We start from the raw sequence: 21,288 nt of genomic DNA on the forward strand, positions 1-21,288 counted from the left end.
TTTTTTGCTTAGTTGATTGTGTTTTGCTGTTTGGTTGCACTGTGTGTTTGCAGAATCTCAGTTTCCTGACCAGATATTGAACCTGGGCCCTGTCAGTGAATGCCCAGAATCCTAACCATTAGGCAACCAAGGAACTCCTTGTATTTTTTTTTAAAGTGAAAATGAAAGTCGCTCAGTCATGTCCAACTCTTTGCACCCCCATGGACTATACACTCCATGGAATTCTCCAGGCAGAATACTGGAGCAGGTAGCCTTTCCCTTCTCCAGGGGATCTTCCCAACCCAGGGATCAAACCCAGGTCTTCCACATTGCAGGTGGATTCTTTACCAGTTGAGCCACAAGGGAAGCAAAATCAAACATTAAATAGGAATGGGCATCCTTTGTGGGTCATACACTTAAAAGTGTCCCATACAAGTTTGGTTTTCTTAGTAGCCACTGTGAAAACTGAAAACAAGTCTTCTTTCTTAAGAGGCTGCCTTAGGAAGATGTCTGTGTGTCTCACAGGCTTATAGTTTTGCAGACTGGAAATTCATGTAGGACACCTGGATTTTTTTTTTTTTTTTTTTTGCTGTACTGGGTCTTCATTGCTGAACACAGGCTTTCTCTGGTTGTGGAGAGAGAGGGCTACTCTTTTGTTGCAGTCCACGGGCTTCTCATTGCAGTGGTTTCTCTTGTTGCAGAGCATGGGCTTTAGGCACATAGGCTTCAGTAGTTGCAGCACAGGGGCTCATTAGTTGCGGCTTTCAGGCCCTAGAGCTTGCAGGCAATCAGTAGCTGTGGTACAGGGGCTCAATAGTTGCCACCGTGCTCCTCTTCTTGAGGAATAGCTCCTCCATTTATTCATTTGCTTAAGCCAGAAACCCGGGAGCCATTCTCCAAGTTTTCCTTGCCATTCCTTCCTCACTCTGACAGGCACCAGGGCCTGTCAATATTACCTCCTATGTACCTCATGAATCCACTGCCTTCTCTCCATCCCAATCACCACCTTCCTAGTCCAAGCCACCACCATCTGAGAGAGAAAGTAGAAAGCAAAGCCTTCCCCTGCCCACTCTACCTTTATTCTCTTCCTTCCAATTCGTCCTCCACCATGCAGCCAGAATAAGCTCTTGAAAACAAAATTCGAGTGTCTCTCCTCTGCCCAAAACTCTTCTATGACTTTCTCTTAAGATTAAGTCCAAATTCTTATCCACATCTGTTAAGGCACTGTGCTATTAGGCAAACCATTTTCCAGGAAGGGTTCTGGAGTCTATATTTATGTTTTTAATTGAAGTATAGTTGATTTACAATGTTGTGTTAGTTCCAAGTGTACAGCACAATGATATATATATATATGTATACAGACACACACACACACACACACACATATATATGTATATATATATATTTTTTCTTTTTCAAATTCTTTTCCCTTATAGGTTATTAGAAAATATTGACTATAGTTCTCTGTGCTATACAGTAGGTCCTTGTTGTTTATATGTAGTACTGTGTAATGTTAATCCCAGACTCCTAACTTATCCCTTCTGGAGTTGATATTAAACCTCAATCTTGATGTCAGACCAGCCACTTAATAGCAAATGTGACTTTCAGTACACTTCTTAATTTCTCTAACCTGCAGTTTTCTCATTTGTAAGGTAGGACAATAGTAGCACCTACCTGGCAGGCTTATTGTGAGAGTGACAGAAGATAATGCCTGGAATGCACTGAGCTTCATGCCCTGCCAAGATGTGCTTTATTCATCACTGCAAGTGAGATCTTATGATTTTAAAGTTAGCAGTGTCAGTCATATGAGCTATTATTGATTGAATCAACTAATGATGAATAATTACAATTAATAACATCATGGATCTTCTTATATTGTATTAGACATTATTATTATGAAATTATTATTATATTACTTTGGATTTTATGATTATTTCTCCAGCTTCACCTCTCACAAGGCCCTGCCCCACATCTTTTTCCTTCTTTTCATTGCCACAAACTTTTGTCCCCCCAGCCTTTTCACTCTTTCCTTGGAAAGTTCTTTTCTTAAAAAAAGATGTATTGTTTTTGGTGTTAAAATAAAAATTAAAATAAAAAAATAAAAAATTATTTATTTAGCTATAGTTGATTAAGTTTTAGATATATAGCACAGTGATTCAGTTATACATATATATATATAATATATATTATTTTTCAGAATCTTTTCCCTTATACATTATTACATAATATTGAGTTTAGTTCCCTGTGCTACACAGTAGATCCTTGTTGGTTCTCTAACCTTGGAAAGTTCTTTTCTCCTCATCCTCTGATTCCTCCAGTCCCTTTCTGTATTGCTAAGTCCCTTCCGGTATCAACTCAGGCATCAGTTCCCCTGGGAAGCCTTCCCAGATCCTCCCCAGACCACTGTAGATGGCTCTTCTATGGGTTCCCAGAGCACTCCGTGCTTCCCTTCTCAAACCCTCTGTCATACAATGTTTGTAAATATTTACTTGTCAGACTCCCAGAATTAGGCCCTCAGTTTGGGGAGGAGCTCTGTCTCATTCACCACTATAGATCAAGCTCTTAGCACTGTTGTGCACATAGTAGTTGTCCAGTAAATGTTTGCTGAATGAACAAAAGCCTGGCCTGGGAGCAGTCCTCCCCAGCACCCCTCCCCACTCTCCTTTCAAGGGGCCCAAGGCCATAAGCCAAAAACTTCTTCAAAGCCAAAAGCTGTTAACTGAGCACAGAATCAGACTGAACCCAACTGAGTGGGTTGACTATCTGGTCATGGCAAGAACTTTCTGTCTCTGCTCTGGAGGTATTTCTATCCTTGGGTTCATAAATTTCTTACTCCTCCAGGTTTAGTGAAAGTGTGGGTGTTAGTGGTAGGGAGCGAATTAGGGCGAGTTGACTCGCCTCCCTGAACTTTATTTTTGTCATCTGTAAAATGATGAATAAGGCCCACTTAGTGGGATCATCATGGAGATTCAGTGAGGTAACACATGGGAGATGCTTTGTAAACTGCAAAGGACTGCATGAACACTTGATGACAATCAAACACAGAAAATGTGTCACTCTTTGGCTCAACTCTTTTCAAGACCCCGTGTAGACAAGGACCCTCCTGCTTATACAGCATTATCTACAGGAATTAGGTTACAATTGATTGACATTATCACTTTCTTTGTATTTGGCGGATTCCCAGCCTGTGGCAACATGCTGGTCACCATAGAGATCCAAGAAGCACCCTTGTCACATTGATATCACATTTACAAACCAACTCTTAAAGTGGATTATTTTGCAGATGGCTGATCTCTTCTATTCAGTGTCAATTGTATTAGTTCCAATTTGAGAAGGTGACATTTTCTGACCTTGTCCCCTAAAGCACAGGCAAAAGCTGTGGCTCTTTAATACAGAAAATGAAAAACTACAAGGTGTTCTTGTGGAACAATAAGGAAAGATGGAGGCAAGGGTTTGTAGGGGAACTGCACAATATACCTCTCATTCATTAACTCAGCACTCACAATATGCCAGTTACTGGGCTAGATATTGGGGATATAGCAGTGAGCAAGATAAGCCTTAAGGACCTCTCAGTCTCCTGGGAGGGACAGACAATTAAATACACAATTAAAAAACAGTGTGCTAAATAAATCCCATGATGAGAAGAACAGGGAAATGGAGGGCCATGAGCCCCTAATCTTCCCAGAGGTTTCCCAGAGGATGCAATATTTCAGCTGAGACTGGAAGGATGGATGAGAGTCCACCAGAAAACAACAGATAAGGGAGGGCATGCAGGAGAGTGGAATGGAAAACAAAAATGTTCCTGGAAGAAAAAAGTGTCCAAATAATATTAAGAGAGACAAGAAAAGGGTAAATTTGAGAGCCTAAATGAAAATCATGGACTAGAGGAATAGAAGCACTGTGGGGGTGGGAGGGAGAGGAAAAGGATGCATTCTACTTGGAACATGCTGAGGGAATGTCCAAGAGGAGACTCCGGGTGGCAGGTGATCAGGTGATTATGTGGGTCTGACTCCAAGAGTGAAGTTGTGGAGAATTAGAAACCTGGGAGTCTGGAGCTAGTGTGTTGTCTCCTATTGAAAAAATAGCTTAGGATCAAAAAAAAAAAAAAATAGCTTAGGATCACATTGTGCAGTGTGGGGGTGGGAAGGCTTGCAAGGGTAGTCCAGCTATTTGGATTTGATTCTACAGACAGTGCATTTAAACAAGAGCTTTTGAAGAGGAAGTGACACAACTCAGGTGGGAGCATAGGAAGTTGCCTATGGCAGAGGTGGCCAAAACGATGGAGAAGGAGGGCATATGTGAGAGGTCCCGAGGAGGCACATTCAACAGGACCAGAGCAGTCAGCTGGATCTCAGCATGACCCACTGGGCTGTGCTGAAGTGGGCTCATACCAGCTCACCAGAGCCAACTGATAAATTTTCAGGAATTTCCTGAGCCACTTGTTAAAAATAGCTTTTATTTTAAAAATATAAAAGAGAGGGAGGGGCGACATAAAAATATAAAAGAGAGGAAAGTAGGGGTGTGGGATTAAGAGATACAAACAACTATGTATAAAATAAATTAGCAACAAAAATATATTGTACAGTGCAGGAAAAGATAGCCATTATTTTGTAATAACTTTAAATGGAGTATAATCTATAAAAATATTGCATCTCTTTTGTACACTTGAAACTAATACAATATTGTAAATACTAAAAAGTTTCTAAATGTTAATATATAAACTTACAATTAAGTGAATTATATTTAATACAAAGGTAATAAGTAAATATTAAAAACTCATTTATTAATTATTTTACTACATTTTACTATTACCTATAACCTTGAAGTTATTTGCACCTGTTATATCCGAGTGGTGGAAATGTGATAATGGCATGCTACTTCATGCTTCTTCCCAGCTGCCTGATCATGGTGGTAACTTGAAATTAGCCATGGAAATTGGTAAACATTACAAGTCAGAATTGGTTAACTATTTTGCTGATTGTCTAGCATTAAGGAACTGATGGAAAAAAATCTCAAAATGCTGATAAAACTTAGAAATGTGTTGTGTTTTGTAGCTATTAAATTGTACAAAAAATTATGGAAACACTCAATATTTGAAAACTGTTATCTGGTTCAGCAAATAAGTTGTTCCCATCATTGACAAGTGAGTGAAGCCCTAACATAGGTCTTGATTGTTTCACTTTTGCCTTGTTTGTCAATACAAACAAAAATATCAACCAACACTCTTTTGAAAACTACATTTCTTTGTCAACTGCAACCAAGATGATAGGTTGACATGGATATAAGAGTTTGGCAAAAATCATTGTAAACATTTTGTGAGCATCAACTGACTATATGGAATTCACAGTAAAGAATCTTGCCTACTTTTATTTTCAAGTTGTGATATACATCCTTTTTATCAGTAAAATTTACAATTAACCTATGTTTATACACACACATTATTTTTCCAGAGAGCTGGATGTTAAAGACTTACCAGCACATCACTAATTATACATGTTCAACATTGCTAGAAAAGCTGAGAAAAATACAAGAGCATATCCCTATAAAAGTCTCTGGAATAAACTGAAAATCTGTTGGTCATTGAGAAGTTTCTTCTTTCTGTTGTTGTTGCTGTTAAAAGCTATTTGTTGTCTCTAGGGAACATTTGTTTTTATTGTTTTTATGATAATTATTCATTTATTATCCAGACAGTACCACATCCTCAGAAGGCAAAGCGATAGAGAAAAAATTTGACTCACAAACTCCTGCCTGAACAACTCAAATTTTTTCATTTTTCATTCTCTCTTTGAACTTTAGAATTGATCTTTGGGTTTGGAGAATTTTCCAGGCTCAACAACCTGGGGTCATGTGAGTGGATTCCCCTGATTTAGGATGGATAAGTCCTCCCTGAAAAGAGAGTGAGAATTGGACCATAAAGAAAGCTAAGCACTGAAGAATTGATGCTTTTGGGCTGTTGTGTTGGAGAAGACTCTTGAGAGTCCCTTGGACTGCAAGAAGATCAAACCAGTCAATCCTAAAGGAAAACCCTGAATATTCATTGGAAGGACAATGCTGAAGCTGAAGCTCCAATACTTTGGCCACACTGATACGAAGAACTGATTCATTGGAAAAGGCCCTGATGCTAGGAAAAAATGAAGGCAGGAGGAGAAGGGGATGACAGAGGATGAGGTGGTTGGATGGCATCACCGACTCAATGGACATGAGTTTTGGTAAACTCCAGGAGTTGGTGCTGGACAGGGAGACCTGGCATGTTGCAGTCCATGGGTCTCAAAGAGTCAGACACAACTGAGCAACTGAACTGAACTGAACTGAATGGAACTGAGAAGATAGCATCCCACTTGGGTATCTAGTTACCCAAGGTAATATGGAGGCAGTGATCAAGATATACCCATCTGAATGCTAAGCTCCAAAGAATAGCAAGGAGCAATAAGAAAGCCTTCCTCCATGATCAATGCAAAGAAATAGAGGAAAACAATAGAATGGGAAAGACTCATAGAGATCTCTTCAAGAAAATTAGAGATACCAAGGGAACATTTCATGCAAAGATGGGCACAATAAAGGACAGAAATGGTACGGACCTAACAGAAGCAGGAGATATTGAGAAGAGGTGGCAAGAATACACAGAAGAGCTGCACAAAAAAGATCTTCATGACCTAGATAACCACAATGGTGTGATCACTCACCTAGAGTCAGACATCCTGGAATGCAAAGTCAAGTGGGCCTTAGGAAGCATCGCTACAAACAAAGCTAGCGGTGGTGATGGAATTCCAGTTGAGCTATTTCAAATCCTAAAAGATGATGCTGTTAAAGTGCTGCACTCAATATGCCAGCAAATTTGGAAAACTTAGCAGTGGCCACAGGACTGGAAAAGGTCAGTTTTCATTCCAATCCCAAAGAAAGGTAATGCCAAGAATGTTTAAACTAACTCACAATTGCACTCATCTCACACGCTAGCAAAGTAATGCTCAAAATTCTCCAAGTCAGGCTTCAACAGTACATGAACCAAGAACTTCCAGATGTTCAAGCTGAATTTAGAAAAGGCAGAGGAACCAGAGATCAAATTGCCAACATCCATTGGATCATAGAAAAAGCAAGAGAGTTCCAGAAAAACATCTACTTCTGCTTTATTGACTACACCAAGCCTTTGACTGTGTGGATTACAACTGTGGAAAATTCTTCAAGAGATGGGATGACCAGACCACCTTACATGTCTCCTGAGAAATCCGTATGCAGGTCAAGAAGCAACAGTTAGAACCGGACATGGAACCACAGACTGGTTCCAAATTGGGAAAGGAGTACATCAAGGCTGTATGTTGTCACCTTGCTTAATTAACTTATATGCAGACTCCATCATGCAAAATGCCAGGCTTCATGAAGCACAAGCTGGAATCAAGATTTCCGGGAGAAATATCAATAACCTCAAATATGCAGATGACATATCTTACGGCAGAAAGCAAAGAGGAACTAAAGAGCCTCTTGATGAAAGTGAAAGAGGAGAGTGAAAAAGCTAGCTTAAAACTCAACATTCAAAAAACTAAGATCATGGCATCTAGTCTCATCACTTCATGCCAAAGAGATGGGGAAACAATGGAAACAGTGACAAGTTTTATTTTCTTGGGCTCCAAAATCACTGCAGGTGGTGATTGCAGCCATGACATTAAAAGATGCTTGCTCCTTAGAAGAAAAGTTATGACCAACCTAGACAGCATATTAAAAAGCAGAGACATTACTTTGCCAACAAAGGCCCATATAGTCAAAGCTATGGTTTTTCCAGCAGTCATGTATGGATATGAGAGTTGGACTATAAAGAAAGCTGAGCACTGAAGAATTGATACTTTTGAACTGTGGTGTTGGAGGACTCTTGAGAGTCCCTTGGACAGCAAGAAGATCAAACCAGTCAATCCTAAAGGAAATTCTGAATATTCATTGGAAGGACTGATGCTGAAGCTGAAGCTCCAATACTTTGGCCACCTGATGCAAAGAACTGTCTCATTGGAAAAGATCCTGATGCTGGGAAAGATTGAAGGCAGGAGGAGAAGGGGACAACAGAGGATGAGATTGTTGGATGGCATCACCAACTCGATGGACATGAGTTTGAGCAAGCTCCAGGAGTTGGTGATGAACAGGGAAGCCTGGCGTGCTGCAGTCCATGGGGTCGCAAAGAGTCGGATATGACTGAGCAACTGAACTAAACTGGTCTCTTAGGCTGTCTTCATTTTTTTTCATTCTTTTTTTTTTTTTAATATTCTGTTCTGTGGCAGTGACTTCTACCATTCTGTCCTCCAGGTCATTTATCCATTCTTCTGCCTCAGTTATTCTGCTATTGATTCCTTCTAGTGTATTGTTCATCTCCATTTGTTTGTTCTTTAGTTCTCCTGGGTCTTTGGTAAACATTTCTTGCATCTTCTCCATTGTTTTCCCATGATCCTGGATCATCTTCACTATCATTATTCTGAATTCTTTTTCCTGGAAAACTGCCTATCTCCACTTCATTTAGTTGTTTTTCTCAGGTTTTATCTTGTCCCTTCATCTGAGACACAACTTTCTGCTTTATCATCGTGATTAACTTTCTGGAATAAAGTTTTTATTTTAGCCACTGTGGGACTGTGCTTCTTCTTGCTTCTTCTGTGTGCCCTCTGATGGAGGAGGTGAAGAGGTTTGTGTAAGCTTCCTGATCAGAGGGACTGGCATGGGAATAACTGCTCTTGCTCTGGCGGGCCTTGCTCAGTAAAGCTTTAATCCGATTATCTGCTAAAAGGTGGGGTTGTGCTCCCTCCCTGGTAGTTGTTTGGCCTGAGGCAATGCAGTTCTGGGGTCTACAGGCTCTATGGGGGACACCAAGGGGGACTTTTCAGGCCTGTTGCTGCCCATGTCCCTGTCCCTGTGGTAAGCCCCTGCCAACCCATGCCTCCACAGGAGGCCCTCCAACAGTAGCGTGTAGTTTTGGTTCAATCTTCTGTGGAGTCACTACTCCTTTCCTCTGGGTCTTGGTGCACGCAAGATTTTGTTTGTGCCCTTCAAGACTGGAGTCTCCGTTTCCCTCAGTTCTGTGGGAGTTCTATAATCAAATCTCACTGGCCTTCAAGGTCAGATTCCTTGGGGATTCCCAGCCCCTTTGTTGTATCCCCAGGCTGTGAATCCTGATATGGGGTTCAGAACCTTCACAACAGTGGGAAAACTTCTTCGGTATTATTGTTCTCCAGTTTGTGGGTCACCCATTAATGTGATGTGAAAAGACACATTTCATTTTCACCAAGAACTTTACTGAACAATGTAGTCACCATTTTGTTCCACTACCTTCTGCATTTTCCAGGGAATTTCATAATTCAATTTCCCCAAAACTTATTAACTTTTTGAGCAAAGAACCATTCCAGGTGGCTTTTACAGTCTTCCAAGGAGTGGAAATATTTTCCATTAAGAGAATTTTGTGAAAACCAAAATAAATGAGCATCTGAAGGTGCAATGTCTTGGTGAATATGGTGGATGAATCAGAACTTCCCAGCCACGCCGTAACCATTTTTGCCTTGTCACCAAAAGAAAATGTGGTCTTGAGTTATCCTGATGGAAGATTATGCATTTTCTGTTGACTAATTCCAGATACTTTTCTGGAAAGTAGTTGAATGTTGCTTTCAGTTGGTTTAACTAGGAGCAGTACTTGTTGGAATTATCATTTGGTTTTCTGGAAGGAGTTCATAATAAAGGACTCCAATCCCACTGTACACACACTGTCACCTTCTTTGGATGAAGACTGGCCTTTGATGAGCTTGGCAGTTGTTCATTTTGATTGCCCCATGATCTCTTCTATTCCACAGTATTGTACAGTATACATTTTTCATTATCCATCACAATTTGTTTTTAAATTGGGAAGAAAATTTTGTTATGTTTAAGTATAGAATTGCATTCGGAAATATGTTTAAGAAGATTATTTTTCTTTTGCTTAACTTTTGTGGAACCCAAACATCAAAACGATTAACATAACCAAGCTGGTGTAAATGATTTTCAGCCCTTGGTCTGGGTATTTTGAGTATGCTGGCTATCTCCCATGTGATATAAACATTGATTGCTCTCAATGAATATCTTGATTTGATCACTATCAACTTCAACTTGTCTACCTAACCATGGAGCACTCGACCATGGGAAATCTCCAACACAAAACTTCACAAATTACTTCTGACGTATTTGATACGTCCATACACTGCACAAATCTTTTTTGTGTGTGTTTCAGGTGCATTTTTACCTTTCTTGAATAATAAAAGCATTATATGCCGAAAATGTTGCTTTTTTCCGTCCATCTTCAGTATTAAAATGGCTACACAAAATACACCAATTTTGATGAATTTTTTAAAAGTGCACACTGATATGACAGCTGTCACAATACAAGCTAACAAAATTGTTTAAAATGAAGTTAAGAGCTACTAGAGCCATCTTACAGAAAAAAAAAATGAACATTTTGACCAACACAATATCTGAAAAAGTTTATCATATAAACTAGCTGTATGAAAAAAGAGTCCATGTGTTCACTTCAGCAGCACATATACTAAAACTGGAACAATAAAGAGAAGATTAGCCTGATACAGGGAGGCCTGGAGTGCTGCGGTTCATGGGGTCGCAAAGAGTCGGACACGACTGAGCAACTGAACTGAACTGAACTGTGCAAGGATGACACAAATTCATGACACATTCCATATTTTTTCTTATAATAACCTATAATGGAAAATAATCTGAAAAATAATATATGTGTATGTGTATAACTGAATCACTTTGCTGTAAACCTGAAATATTTTAAGTCAACTACATTTCAATAAAATATATATATATATATTAAGAAAAAAGAGTCCATGTAAGGTGCTAAGACAGTAGAGTACTTCTCTAGTTCTAGAAACAGTAGCAGAAACAAAACACTAAAAACAATACCAAAACAAACAAAAAAGAAACAGCAGGAGGCCAGTGTGACTGGCACAGATTGAGCAGGGGGAGAGTAGTAGGAAATGAAGTCAGAGGCCAGACTGTGGGAGGCCTCATGGGACCTTGTGTTGACTATGGTTTTTAGTCTGAGTAAAATGGAAGCCACTGGGGCCTCTGGGCAAATGAGTGATCTGAGCTGACTTATTTTAAACAGTATCCCTCTAAGACTTCCCTAGCTATACAGTGGTTAGAATTCTGCACTTCCACTGCAGGGGTCGTGGGTTCGATCCCTGGTTGGGGAACTAAGATCCCACAAAGCCAGGAAGCCAGTCTTGGGTTAATGCTATAATCTATAATGTAGGTGAGAGTTGTTGGTGGCTCAGATCAGGGTAGTAGCAATGCAGGTGATGAGAAATGGTCTGATATTGTTCAGGGGGTAGTGTGAATGGGGAGGGCACACACCATAGCATTTATCTATTTGTCCCTTTATAAGTTTACTGTGAAAAACGTCAAACATATACAAAAGTGTTGTGACTGGTGTAGCAAACCCCATGGACCCATTACCCAGCTTCAACATTATCAGTATGTGGTCAATCTTGTTTCATTGATATTGCCTACTCACTAGATTATTTTAAAGCAAATCTCAGATTGCTTGTCATTTCTTCTGCAAATCCTTCAGTATTTATCACAGAAAGATAAAGACTCATTATGATTATCATGCATTTTGAAGGGAGAGCCAACAGAATTTTCTAATAAAATTATGAAAATTATGTGTGGAGCATGAGAAAAGGAGTCAAAGTGAGGACACATCCAAAGTGTTTGACTTGAGTAACTGGTAAGATGGAATTTGTTGTGACATGAGATGGAAAAGACTTTGGATAGAACTGATTGGCTTAGGTCAGGGGCCAGAGGGTTGGCTATGGCTCTTCCTGTAATATCTGGTTTGCAACAAACACACAGGATCTCAAAAAAATCAAGAGGGCTCTTGTAGACTATAAAGTTCTACACAAGTCTTAGCTGTTTGTATTCTTGCTGTCATTCAAATCTGTACCGTGCTGCCCTGAGCCGACCACGAGGCCCAGTCTGCTGAAAGCACAAGGGAAGTAAATCAAACTCCCACAAGTCTGCTCACTGCAGTCATTTTTATCTCGGGACTATTTGCCTTTCTGCTGAGATGATTTCCAAGGTTCTCTTCAGCTCTAAGATTTTTTTCCATTTATTTTTATTAGTTGGAGGCTAATTACTTTACAATATTGTAGTGGTTTTTGTCATACATTGACATGAATCAGCCGTGGATTTTATGAATCAAACTGGAAGTCTTAAAAAGCCTACAATGACCCAAGCCATATTATTTGTAAACTATAGCTCATTCCAATGATACAGGCTGCTTTGGGCTAAGTCAAGTGATACAACCTGGTGTGAGGATGGAAATCTGCACATTGGGGCTAGTTGCTTTAAAAAAAAAATCCCTGTGCTAGTTTAACAAATAAAAAACCAAAATAAACTTAGGTTGTAAAAGGGACTTTTCTGTAGTCCAATGGCTAAGACTCTGCGTTCCCAGTGCAAGGGGCCCGGGTACAATCCCTGCTCAGGAAACTAGATCCCACATGCCACAGCTAAAGATTCTGTGTTCAGTTCAGTTGCTCAGTTGTGTCCAACTCTCTGTGACCCCATGGACTGCAGCACGCCAGGCTTCCCTGTCCATCACCAACTCCCAGAGCTTGCTCAAGCTTGTGTCCATCGAGTCAGTGATGCCATCCAACCATCTCACCGTTGTCCCCTTCTCCTGCCTTCAATCTTTCCCAGCATCAGGGTCTTTTCCAATGAGTCAATTCTTTGCATCAGGTGGCCAAAGTATTGGGGTTTTAGCTTCAGCATCAATCAGTCCTTCCAATGAATATTCAGGATTGATTTCCTTTAGGATTGACTGGTTGAATCTCCTTGCAGACCAAGGGACCCTCAAGAGCCTTCTCCAACACCCCAGTTCAAAAGCATCAACTCTTCAGGACTCAGCTTTCTTTATAGTCCAACTCTTACATCCATACACAACCATAGCTTTGACTAGATTCCGTGTGCTGCAACTAAAACCCAACATAGCCAAATAAATAAATTAATTAATTAAAATAACCCTGGTGATGTGAGAATGCAGCCAAGTACCATAAATTCCCCATTTGGACAAGATGGGTGGCCCAGTGAGTATCTAGGAAACAACTGTACTTGTGGAAAGAACCAACTTGGAGGCCTCTCCTCCTCCATATTTGCTTTGGTTCCTTAACTAAACTTCAACAAATCATTTCCATTGTCTGCTGAGACAGGACAAACCTAGGAAGAAGTGCACTGAACAGGGTGGCAGGAAGAGAATCCAGCTGCATTCAGGGACCCCTGCCTTCTAGTCCTTTAGTCTCCATTTCTCAAGGGGCACCATACACATTACTTCTGATCTGGCCCCTCATAACTGCTTCTGGATAAGCTCCACTCTTGGCAAGAGAAGGCTTAAGTAGCATGTGCCCGGCAAGCACTTTTCTGCACCCCTCTGTTTGGCTGGACCCAGTTCTGCAGAAATTCCCTTTAGGCTGCTTAAGCAGAGTTCCATTGGCCCCAAGTTGTGCTTTAGTTTGCAATATGGAAGGCAGGGATGCCCTGTGGGGCCAAATCTGGGTCTGGGGGACCCCTGACTCCAAGCCCAGGACTCAGCCTGGGGAAAGGGATGCTGCCCCAAGATACAGTTCCTCAGCAGGCTTCCTGGTCCACTGGGCCCACAGGCCTGGGTACCAGGTATATCAGTAGACATGCCCGGTTAAATTTGCAGTGATTTCACAGGTTCATTTTACCTCAGATGAAGAAAAGAAAAACTGTTTTTCACTCCAAATCCTGCCACAAGGGGAAAGGGAGATTTAGTTGTTTTGAGCAGTCTGTAGCTAGACGTTATGTGAAGGTGATGGTGATATATACAGGGCAGTGGTTAACACATGGGCATTTTGCTCCTCTGGGGGATCTGGCATTATCTCAAGTCAGTTTCTGATTATCACAACCAGGAATAAAAGGGCTGTTCTAGTGGGTTAGGGGCCAGGGATGCTGCCCAACATCCAACACACAGGACAGCCATCCCTTCCCCTGCCCTGCCCCCACATAAAGATCAAAGAGTTCTGCTATGGGAAGCCAAAGTGGTTTTAGGTCTTGGCAGGAAGACATGCTGGTTGATATCACAACACAGGGTAATTGACACTTTTAAGAAGCCCAGAGTTTGAAATGAGGAATAGGTCAACTGCTGGCCCCTTGCCAACAGAGGCACCTCCCAAGACTGGTAAAAACATGATTTTGCAGTCCTGAGAAATGGAGTTGAGGACTGAATGCTACAGTAGCTGGAAAATGATAAAGACAAAAGTCCAAGCAAGTGTACTGCTTGGCAACAAGAGCCCAGACCTTTATGATGACCTGTATTTGAAACTAGACATTTTAACCCTGCCATTTGGCAAGCTGGGCACAGAAGTGGGTAAACAGATGAGCCAGGCTTATATATGGGGTAGTGCAATAAAGATCAGAGAAAAGAGGGGGATTAAAAAAAGATACTATGTATAAAATAATTATTAGTTAGTTGTTTCTCCTTCTTGCCAAGGTTTAATATGTTCTCCTACAAATCATTGAAGTCTAGTCTATAAGAGACATCATATCCCAGAATGCCAAGCCTGCCTGAAAATTCAAAGCAAGAAAACAAACCAAAACCCAAACCATAGCAAACACCAAAGATGTTATTAATCACTTGGTATTATCTTTAATTAAGCACAAAGATTTTTCCAATCACATCACATAGAGATCATTTTATCCACTGCTCTGTTTGGCTGCCAATCTCTTATCTCTCTCCTCAGCAATGGTAAGGCGAATACCCTTTCCACGGGGAAGAGAGATCCACGGTTTGTTGCCCTGGAGGAGAAAACAAGGGGAATCAAAACCTGCTATACACCATTAACAGGCTGGCACATGCTACGTTTATGTTTGTCAAGAGGAAGAGAAGCCTGTTTGTGAAAGCACTCAGCAACAGTCAGGTAGTCATTTATCTGAAATATCCATTTAAAATTGTTCGCCCATGTATGTGAATGCAAATTACAATATCCTAATATCATAATTAGTCTTAGATATATTGAAATTGTGCCCAAGGCCAAGCATTAGCTTACCTCCCCCTACAATCTCCCACAGGTACAAATTAAAGAGCCAAACTATAAGGTATATTCATTCCATTACTGGCACTTTTCACCAACCCAGGTAATCCAGTCCCCCCCCCCCTTCTGTGATGCTGAAAAGGCACAGGTTTGCCTCAGCCCTGCTGTGAGCCCTCTCCCAGAGGAGGCTTTATTTATAACAGGTTTAGCAGCAACCAGGAGCTACAATCCCAGCATTTTACAGGTTTCCCTGGACTAGAGAAACCCAGACTTACTTTGCCAATAACGAAAATGTTTGAGAGCCGTGTGGCAAAGCTGTTGCCGTTCGCATCTTTCACATGAACTACATCAAAAGAACCTGGATGTCTCTCCCGGTTTGTAATCACACCAATTCTTCCCAGGTTAGCACCTCCAGTCACCATGCACAGGTTACCTATATAGGAAGGAAATGGTAGTCAATGAGAGAGATAGGTTTCAAACAAAGTTGTTAATCTTTCAAAGTACAATTAATTTTCTGCTACTGTTGTGAACAGATTTGGGGGATGAGTCAATTACAAAAGGCTGTATCTCAGTTCCCTCATGGCCACCACAAAACTACAATGACACAAGGCTTTGCTTTTCCACATGTTCATTTCTTAAAAGACTTGCCCATTCCCAGTCTGTTACTATATCAACAAAAGACATCTAGCTTTGGTTGCTAATTAAGTGCATATTAGACCACGAACCCAAAAAATAAAACCCTGTACCCAGGCCTTGTACAAGTCCTAGATTCAATCAATTAAAAAAAAAAATAAAAGCAAAGTACAGCTCTTATGCCTGCCTATGAGAATTCTGCCTAAAGGGAAGGCCTATGTAGCAGAGGCTGCTTACCAGTGTCAAATTTGATGAAATCAGTAATCTTGCCAGTCTCCAAGTCAATCTGAATGGTGTCATTCACCTTGATGAGGGGATCAGGGTAACGGATGGTGCGAGCATCATGGGTTACCAGATGAGGGATTCCTTTTGTCCCCACAAATATCTTTCTTACTTTGCACAATTTATACTAGAAACACACAAGGGTCAGCCACATCAGTCTAGCTCACAGGTACTATGCTCCAGAGTACAATGACAGTTGTCACCACCTTGAAGATGTAACCAGCAGCTAAAGAACTATAGCTGAATAATGGTGTTCTTGACTTTTCTTCCCACTCCCCAATAAATTCATCTTGCACACTGCCCCCCCTTCTAGATTAATCTTCCTTATTTCTTATGTGTTTTCTTTGTAGCACTGTATCAACCCCAAGGCTAAAAGTTCAAGCAACTGGAGGCCTCACAATCTGGGAACTACCAGGTGGGCTAATCACTACCATTTCCTCCCCCCTCAAATGCAAGTTACAGCCCCTTTCTCAGGTTAAGTCTGGGACAGCTTGAATTCTTCCCTCCTAACTCACCCAGCTAACAAGTGCCTCTTAATGGCTCCCTCTACATCACAATCGAGTTTTTGTTTTTTCACAATTGAATTTTGTCTCACAAACTTGCAATTGCATTACCAGTTCATCGAATCAACTATTTCACAAACCATTTCACTTTTGGATTTTTCACTCCCCAAAAGATTCTTTAAATGAATCAAATCACCTTGATTCCATTGGACAAGCTCTCCAGCCTGCTGGTAACAATGCAGCTAAGGAAATTAGGAGCTGAATCACCCAATTGAATTAACCTTCATTTACAGCCAATAATGGAAAAAGCCATGAACTTATACAGAAAACCACAACAAACTGGATTAAATAATCAATGTCTGTAACCTTTTGCATTATCTCAAATTAGTGCCCTGAAGGTTATTGGTCCTTTCCATTAATACCTTTCCCCTCCCCCGAGTAAAGCTAGACAAAAGGCTGACTGGACTGGACTAGACTAGACATTGGGTTTTCCAGTCCCTTATTCTTAAAAGGACCCACACTTCAGATACTCAAACATTTCTAGAAGTCACTCTCCTTGCCTCAAACAAAAATACACCAGCAACCAGAAGTCACTGTTCAGTGTGAATTCATTTCTGTGATGAAAAAAAAGGTAACAATCTGTTGAGGATGCTAACTGGACTAGGTGTTTCCAGGTATAAGATTATAAAGAATCCTAATATACCTACCTCACCACAATGGATCAGCCCATGTACTTAATTCAGGCTGTAACTTAGAATCAAGTACTTTAAAACAACAGCCCAGCCTGCTTGCTCCACTCACCTTGGCCTCCTCAGGTGTAATACGATGAACAGCAAAGCGACCCTTGGTGTCATAGATCAAACGAAAATTCTCTCCAGTCTTATCAATGCTGATGACATCTGATATCAAACAATAACTAAGGTTACTACAGTAGACCATGCTGAGCAATAACCACACATAAGGAAAAAAAAATCCATATGCTTCCCATTTCGAATACCAACGACTGACAGAAGTTCACCAGGATTTAATAATACGACCACCTTTTTAGAGAGCGAAATTTAAAAAAAAAGACTAAAAAAAATATCAAAGGGGCCACCAAGTGCCCACCACTAACCACTTACCCATAAAACCAGCAGGGTAGGTTATATCTGTGCGAACTTTGCCATCGATCTTAATGAAACGCTGCATGCAGATCTTCTTTACTTCATCTCCAGTTAGGGCATACTTAAGTCTATTCCTTAGGAAAATGATTAGGGGGAGACATTCCCTTAGCTTGTGGGGGCCGGTAGATGGACGAGGGGCCTGCAAAATGATAACTTTATTTTTAAAAAGGTACCTCTCAAGTCCCGAGATTCAGACTGCCCTGACCCCAAAAGGACTTCTGGCAGGCAGTGAAAGAAACATTTTCCCATACAGTAATCAGGGATATCCGACACATAAAGAAACAGTACAAAATGTCTCAAACATACAACGTAAAGAAACATAGTTACAATATAATGATACTTACAAACACACCAGTCAGTTTATCCAGCATCCAATGTTTTGGAGCTGACACATAAAGAAACAGTACAAAATGTCTCAAACATACAACGTAAAGAAACATAGTTACAATATAATGATACTTACAAACACACCAGTCAGTTTATCCAGCATCCAATGTTTTGGAGCTGACACATAAAGAAACAGTACAAAATGTCTCAAACATACAACGTAAAGAAACATAGTTACAATATAATGATACTTACAAACACACCAGTCAGTTTATCCAGCATCCAATGTTTTGGAGCTGCTACGCGTTTCAGGTGCTTCTTGGGACCCCGAGCCTAAAGTTTCAGATTTTAATACTGTTAAATTGTTTCAGGTGTTTTCAAGAACAGCTTACACAATTATTCTCGAAAGAACAGCACTGTTTCCTCTTCAACAAAAACACACACAGCAAATACTACAGGTGCCGCAAACTGCAACCAGTTTCCTTTTTGTTAATTGATTACTGTCTCTTAGAACAGTATTTCCTGTTACTAAGCTATTTATATATTACTGCTTAAAAGTGTGTATGCTTCTAGAGGATGTTTTTACTAGGACACTGCTGGTGAAAACAGCCAGGGGATGGACTCCAAGGCACACAGCCAGCCAGCAACAGAAATGGACCAGAACTCAATCTGTGCTTCTATATCAAACAGAAATCTTCTCGAAATATATCTGGTTTTCAAGTGTTAGCTGTTGAGATACCGGCACAACCACGTACCAATAGTTGCTTCCTCAAACTCTAAAGTAGCTAAGATCATTTTTCACCTTAAAGTGCGAACAGAAGCCTTTTCAAGGCTGTATACTGAATCTCACCGATCACATTAGCTAAAGTCAGAGCGTGCCAAAGACACGACGGAAATAATCTCTTCTCCTGCCCCGGGCCAGACGTCTCTCCTCCGGGCCCACCCGGGTCTCCGGTTTGGGAAGCAAGCCGCTCCTCCCAGGGCCGCATGATGCGTGGCCGGGTGTGGCCAGCCCTGATACCGAGGCCTTCCCGCCAGCAGTACCAATTTCCCTCTAGAGCTGAAAGTTAGTGTTCGCTATCACCCTCCACCCCGCCTGTGCCCACCCCACGAGGCCCCTCTCCCTTCGCCTCGGCCCGATCACCCCCCGGGAGAGTCCTGGAGTCCCGGGCAGCCCCAGCCCTGGGAGGATGGAGGCTGATGGACCTTCAAGAGCTCGCAAAAATCCGCCTTACCATGGCTGCGCTAGGCACGAAAAGAGGCCCGCCTTCTTCCGGCGAGCGGAGAAAACGGGGCCCGAGTCTGCGCGCGCAGGAGCCTTGGACCCTCCTACCAGCTCCGCCCTTTCACGGCAGGCGAGGAGGCTATCTTGCCACCTGCTGGTGGGAGGTCAGAGGTCCGGGGCTTGGAAACCACCGTGGAAAAACGGGTGTCTCCCAAGGGCGAGTTCCTCCCTCTCCTTTCCCGCCCTCATCCCTCCAGTATTTGCTGAGGACCTCTGGAGCGCTTGAGGACTTCCCTGGTGGCTCAGACGGTAAAGCGTCTGCCTACAGTGCGGGAGACCTGGGTTCCATCCCTGGGTCGGGAAGATCCTCTGGAGAAGGAAATGGCAACCCACTCTGGTACTCTTGCCTGGAAAATCCCATGGACAGAGGAGCCTGGTAGGCTACAGTCCATGGGGTCGCAAAGAGTCAGACACGACTGAGCGACTTCACTCTGGAGCACTTGATTCTGTGTTAGGTGCTGGACCAAGATGAGTTAGACAAGCTCTCTTGCCTAAAGTGAGGCTACTTTAAGTCCCACATATACATGACCGTATAATCACTAGAATACACTGAAATGAATAAGGTCCTACAGTGTAGCACAGGGAACTATATTTAATATCGTGTAATAAACTGTAGTAGAAAAGAATCTGAAAAATATTATATCTATATCTATATACATATGTCTATATGTATATATCTGAATCACTTTTCTGTACAACTTGAAAGTAATACAACTTTGTAAATCTGCTACTGCTAAGTCGCTTCAGTCGTGTCCAACTCTGTGTGACCCCACAGATGTCAACCCACCAGGCTCCGCTGTCCCTGGGATTCTCCAGGCAAGAACACTGGAGTGGGTTGCCATTTCCTTCTCCAAATGCATGAAAGTGAAGTGAAAGTGAAGTTGCTCAGTCCTGTCAGACTCTTAGCGACCCCATGGACTGCAGCCTACCAGGCTCCTCCATCCATGGGATTTTCCAGGCAAGAGTACTGGAGTGGGGTGCCATTGCCTTCTCCGTTTGTAAATCTACTATACTTCAAATAAACAAATTTTTAAAGAATACATTAAAATGAATAACTAATACTCTTCCTTAAACCTGTTTTGTCTGTTCCTTCTCCTGAGTTCCCTGGAGCCAGTCGACCTGCCCTTACTATAAGTTGGGAAGAATCAATATTTTCCCCTCTGGCTTCTCTGCAGATTGCCGACAGGGTGGAGTGTAGGGGGTGGGAGGGTAGGATCTCTGCTTGAACTCTGCCCCTCCATTTCTGTACAGTGCATTTGGCACTTACCATAAAGTCTCAGGGAAGAGAGGAGACATTAGAGATCATCTGGTTGTCTAACTAAAATTTAGACCTAATTTCCCTACTTTGAAAGTGCCCTTGGGTCTCCTGCCTGGCCCCTCAGGTCCCTCTGCCTTTCACCTCCTGCCTCCTGCGCTCATCAGGACACCCATTGCTCCTTTACTCTATCCCAAACCTCAAAGCTTAAGCCACTCCAAGGTGTTACTGCTCTGACAAAACTGCCTCTTTCAAGCCTCCTGACAGTGGACCTGTTGATCCCTCAGCTTGGAACTGCCATGGACAGCCCAGCACTCTTCCTGGGTACCTAATCCCACTAGTCGGCCTTGGAGATGCATACAGCTCAGGTCCTTCTGGCTCTGTGAGCACCTGGTCCCCTCAGGCAGAGTCATGCCACATTCTTCTGCCCCAGAATCCTCGGTTCAAATTCAATGGCAACACAGTAGCAGATTGGGTTGTAATTAGTTTCTTTGTCTGTCCTCCACTAGACTGTGAGTATCTTCATTAAAGAGCCTGCCTTAATTCATCTTTGCCACCTAACAGAGAGGTTAGTGTGATGTCCAACACTTGGTAAATACTTGTTGAATGAACAAATTGAGTCAACATCCCAGTCATTGTGCCAAGTCTCACTATACTCTCCCTGACTCTGCCTGGCCTCCCCCGACCATGAGGTCAAAGTCCTAACCCAGGAGGTTCCATTTTACCTGTCTCTGTCTCTGCCCTCCTTTTCATCCCCCAGTAGTTTGCAGAGGAGCAAGAGAGAGGAAAAAATGGTTGG

At 41.9% G+C, this 21,288-nt stretch overlaps 2 protein-coding genes and 1 pseudogene across 4 annotated transcripts in view; 2 read left to right on the forward strand and 1 right to left on the reverse strand.

Moving 5' to 3' along the window:
• PIN4 (peptidylprolyl cis/trans isomerase, NIMA-interacting 4) overlaps window positions 1-21,288 on the forward strand; it is a 1,195,450-nt gene that overhangs the window by 68,195 nt on the left and 1,105,967 nt on the right. The gene's annotated exons all lie outside the window — the stretch shown is intronic.
• On the forward strand, window positions 10,493-10,671 carry LOC136154932 (U6 spliceosomal RNA; annotated as a pseudogene).
• On the reverse strand, window positions 14,480-18,352 carry RPS4X (ribosomal protein S4 X-linked). 2 transcript variants are annotated; one of them, XM_065916270.1, is made up of 6 exons: window positions 18,205-18,352; window positions 17,581-17,761; window positions 17,261-17,358; window positions 15,912-16,083; window positions 15,317-15,474; window positions 14,480-14,805 (listed from the first exon to the last, which is right to left on the reverse strand). In XM_065916270.1, the coding sequence occupies exons 1-6, from the start codon at window positions 18,229-18,231 to the stop codon at window positions 14,704-14,706; spliced, it is 738 nt and encodes a 245-aa protein (XP_065772342.1). In that variant the 5' UTR covers window positions 18,232-18,352; the 3' UTR covers window positions 14,480-14,703. The 2 variants fall into 2 exon arrangements, with proteins under 2 accessions (XP_065772342.1, XP_065772341.1); XM_065916269.1 differs by lacking the exon at window positions 18,205-18,352 and adding an exon at window positions 17,967-18,090.

Source organism: Muntiacus reevesi, chromosome X (genome assembly GCF_963930625.1).
Source record: "Muntiacus reevesi chromosome X, mMunRee1.1, whole genome shotgun sequence".
Lineage (NCBI taxonomy): Eukaryota > Metazoa > Chordata > Mammalia > Artiodactyla > Cervidae > Muntiacus > Muntiacus reevesi.

Excerpts from the sequence above, each read along its gene's own strand:
- RPS4X (XM_065916269.1), bottom strand. The coding sequence starts at position 18,062 with ATGTTTCTTTACGTTGTATGTTTGAGACATTTTGTACTGTTTCTTTAT. Across the intron at positions 17,762-17,966 it reads ATAAACTGACTGGTGTGTTT|GCCCCTCGTCCATCTACCGG; the intron begins GTAAGTATCATT and ends ATCATTTTGCAG. Across the intron at positions 14,806-15,316 it reads ACATTTTCGTTATTGGCAAA|GGCAACAAACCGTGGATCTC; the intron begins GTAAGTCTGGGT and ends TTTCTCCTCCAG.